Source organism: Orycteropus afer, unplaced genomic scaffold (assembly GCF_000298275.1).
Source record: "Orycteropus afer afer isolate SDZICR_OR568_19922 unplaced genomic scaffold, OryAfe1.0 scaffold00001, whole genome shotgun sequence".
In the NCBI taxonomy this organism is placed as follows: Eukaryota; Metazoa; Chordata; class Mammalia; order Tubulidentata; family Orycteropodidae; genus Orycteropus; species Orycteropus afer.
This window is the reverse complement of record NW_006921588.1, coordinates 14,185,546-14,188,736: the sequence shown is the minus strand read 5'-3', so window position 1 is coordinate 14,188,736 and position 3,191 is coordinate 14,185,546. Positions and strand designations below refer to the sequence as shown.

At 34.7% G+C, this 3,191-nt stretch overlaps 1 protein-coding gene across 1 annotated transcript in view; it reads left to right on the top strand.

Annotated features, from left to right (window-relative positions):
* Positions 1 to 2,893, top strand: part of DUSP19 (dual specificity phosphatase 19) — a 32,660-nt gene extending 29,767 nt beyond the window's left edge. Inside the window, exon 4 of the mRNA XM_007951059.1 lies at positions 2,654 to 2,893. Coding sequence (XP_007949250.1) covers positions 2,654 to 2,893 — 240 coding nt within the window. The remainder of the gene's footprint in view (positions 1 to 2,653) is intronic.
* The last annotated feature ends 298 nt before the right edge of the window (positions 2,894 to 3,191 follow it).

The window sequence follows — 3,191 nt, the reverse complement described above, 5'->3', positions numbered from 1 at the left end:
TATATATATATATATATATATATATGTGGCAAAAATAGTGTTATACAAATTATAGTCTTTTGTAGCCTTTCATACTTAGTAACAGCTTAAATTTCTGTGTTCTGGTAATTCCTTATTATGAGACATGTAAGTTTTTCCCAGTTTTTACTCAATATAAGAAAAGTTTTATTAAAAAAAATGAGACTAAGTAAAATTAAATTAAAAATTTAAGTCTTTGAGAATTTTTTTCCAGTTTGCTTAAAAAATGTTACTCACCGCTGTTTTGTAATTTCTGTGTTAATATTCGGAAGAAAGATTGGGCGATCTACTTCCGTAGTGATACCGCCTCAGAAACCCAAGGGGGGGGTCGCTGTGAGTTGGATCCGACTCCACGGCAGCGGGGGTGTTAATATTACCCCCTACTGGTGTGCGTAGTCACGAGTCAACGTTTTGAGCTGTGCTATTCAGTGTGGTCCAGCTCATCAAGATAATGGGCTTGCACCCAAATGTAAGTGAAGACAGTGCTTCATTCAAGAGATTCTGGCGTTAGAGAAACTAAACTCTTTATTTAGTAACATTGTTGGTTTTCATTCCACTGTAAATTCCTCATGGATGGCTGTTAGGTGGCTTTCAGACCATAGTATGCCCAGGTGTTGTTGGGAAGTTATGTTAAGGAAGAAGACCTGAATTTGGCTAATGTATCAATCTGTCAACACATATTAGTTATTCTGAGAAGATGTGAGAGATACACATTGCTGCCCTCAAGAAGCTTGTATTCTAGTTGAAAGCTATTCTTAACAGTGTGAGAACAAAGTACTGTTTATAGAACTCTGTAAAATGGAAATACCATAATGTAACAGATCTCTACCTATAGTAAAGTAGTGACTTGAATTTCTGAGAGAATGCCTTCACAGAAATGCAGAACAAAATTCTCATGAAATAGAAGTATCATAAAATATTTTATTCTCATAAAACAGAAGTCAAAAGTCTCATAAAAATAAGCTGTTGTTAGAGAAGTAAGAGAAGTTCCACATGTGGATAGTGAATATTTGTCTTTTGTTTTCCTTTTACAGAAATAGTTAAAATTTGGAAATGAGTAATGATATCTATAAGAAAATTATTTTTAAAAAATTCCTTTGATAGGCTTTTCAAAATATTAACTAATTTTATTATTAATTATTTTGGTTTCTTGAAAAGAGATGCATTTGCAAATTTCTTATAACAGATCTAGGAAAGAGATTTTATAACAGGTTTATGCATCTGAGAAAACTGCCTTCCAAAAGTAAAATAAACCAGTATTGTTAATTTATGCTTTGAGATTTTTCAGCAGTACCTTTTTTTTCCCTCCCCTCCCTATTCCCACCACCTCATTGTATTGTACCAAGGGAAGAATCAGAAATAAAGTAACTAAAATGCCTAATTCTGTGGGGTATGCTCAGAACTTGCTACATTTCATTTAGATCATTAATTTTTTAAAAGCCTGAGGTAGGCCAAGCTGTATCAACACTGCTCCATCAGCTCTATCACGTTCATTATTAATGCAATATTGCCTCCATCAGCATTGGTCTTGTACTGTGCCCTTTTTCACTTGTAAAGTATCATTTGCAAGTTACCTGAAACGTTTTTCAGTTATTGACTTCATCTTGGGATCTGATTACCTTTTCCACTTCATATTGTTACAAGGTATTTGTGCCATAATTTTACTATTTTACAACTTTAAATGTTTAATTTCCCTTCAGAACAAAATATAGCCAAGAGTAGAACATTTCTTCCTAGCTGATTGTTTTACATATAGATTACCAAGCCAGTGACCCCAACCAAAAACCAAACCATGGCCGTTGTTTCTAAGGCTATAAAACTTTACATAAGCAGACTGCCTCATCTTTGTCCCACACAACAGCTGGTGGGTTCCAACCTCCGACCTTTTAGATTCATAGCGATCTCCATTGGGTTTCCAAGGTGTTAAAATCTTAACAGAAGTAGATTGTCCCATCTTCCTTTCACAGAGTGGCTACTGGGTTTGAACCACCAAACTTCTGCTTAGCAGTCAAATGCCTTAGGCAGTATGCCAGCAGAGCTCCTTAGAAACAGTCTAGTTACCTGGAATGTCTTTGTTTTTCTGTTTAGTTTGTGATTATGATTTTATTTACATTTCCATAAATAGTCCTTATGATTTTTTCCTTCATTTATGTACATGTGGCTACTAAGTTACTAGATGTTTATGTATACTTTATTACATCAAACCCACTGCCATGGAGTCGGATCCAACTCATAGCGACCCCTCCTTGGGTTTCCGAGGCAGTATCACTATGGAGGTAGATTGCCCAACCTTCCTTGCGAGGAGTGGCTGGTGGGTTTGAACCTCCAGCCTTCTGGTTAGCAGTCAAATGCCTTAGGCACTATGCCACCTAGTTTAATAAAAGATAGGGTTTCAGAATTCCAAACATACCAAGAAGACATTTCAGTCCTAGGAGGGAAGGGTATAGGGACAGAGAGGTTGGTTGGTTGATTGACTCATTTTTCATTCATTGCTTACAGTGAATTGTATTTTGATAATCTTCTAAGAAGATCTGCTGGTTCTGTTTTATTTTAAAATTTTAATGAAAGTATGCTCAATTGATTTCATAACCTTTCTGAAATAAATAATGAAGATTTTGTTTGATTTTTGTTGCAGGATGGAGTGGTTCTTGTTCATTGTAATGCAGGAGTTTCCAGAGCTGCTGCAATTGTAATTGGCTTCCTGATAAATTCAGAAGAAATCTCGTTTACCAGTGCTTTTTCTTTGGTGAAAAATGCAAGGCCTTCCATTTGTCCAAATGCTGGCTTCATGGAACAACTTCGTGCATATCAAGAGAACAAAAAAAGCAATAATTGTGATAAAGTACAAGAATTAAAAGATGATAATAGTTCATGAGTTGCCTTTAATAGATAATGGAGAACTAATTTCTGAGTTGACCTCTATAGTTACCTTTTTCATTATTTATGAGTGTAAACTTGTAAAAACTTCTGTTTTTTTTTGTTTTAAGAGCTAGTGTATAAATGAATTTTATATTACTTTTTCATTAGTGTTACAATGTGCGATGAAATGATGCTTTGAATTGGTAAGGGAAAATAATATATTAGCAGTCATTGATTTCTGTAGAAGGAAAAGGTTTAGATTTGAAATCTGTATTAAACCATGGAGACAACAAATGAGTTGATGAAGTCTTTTT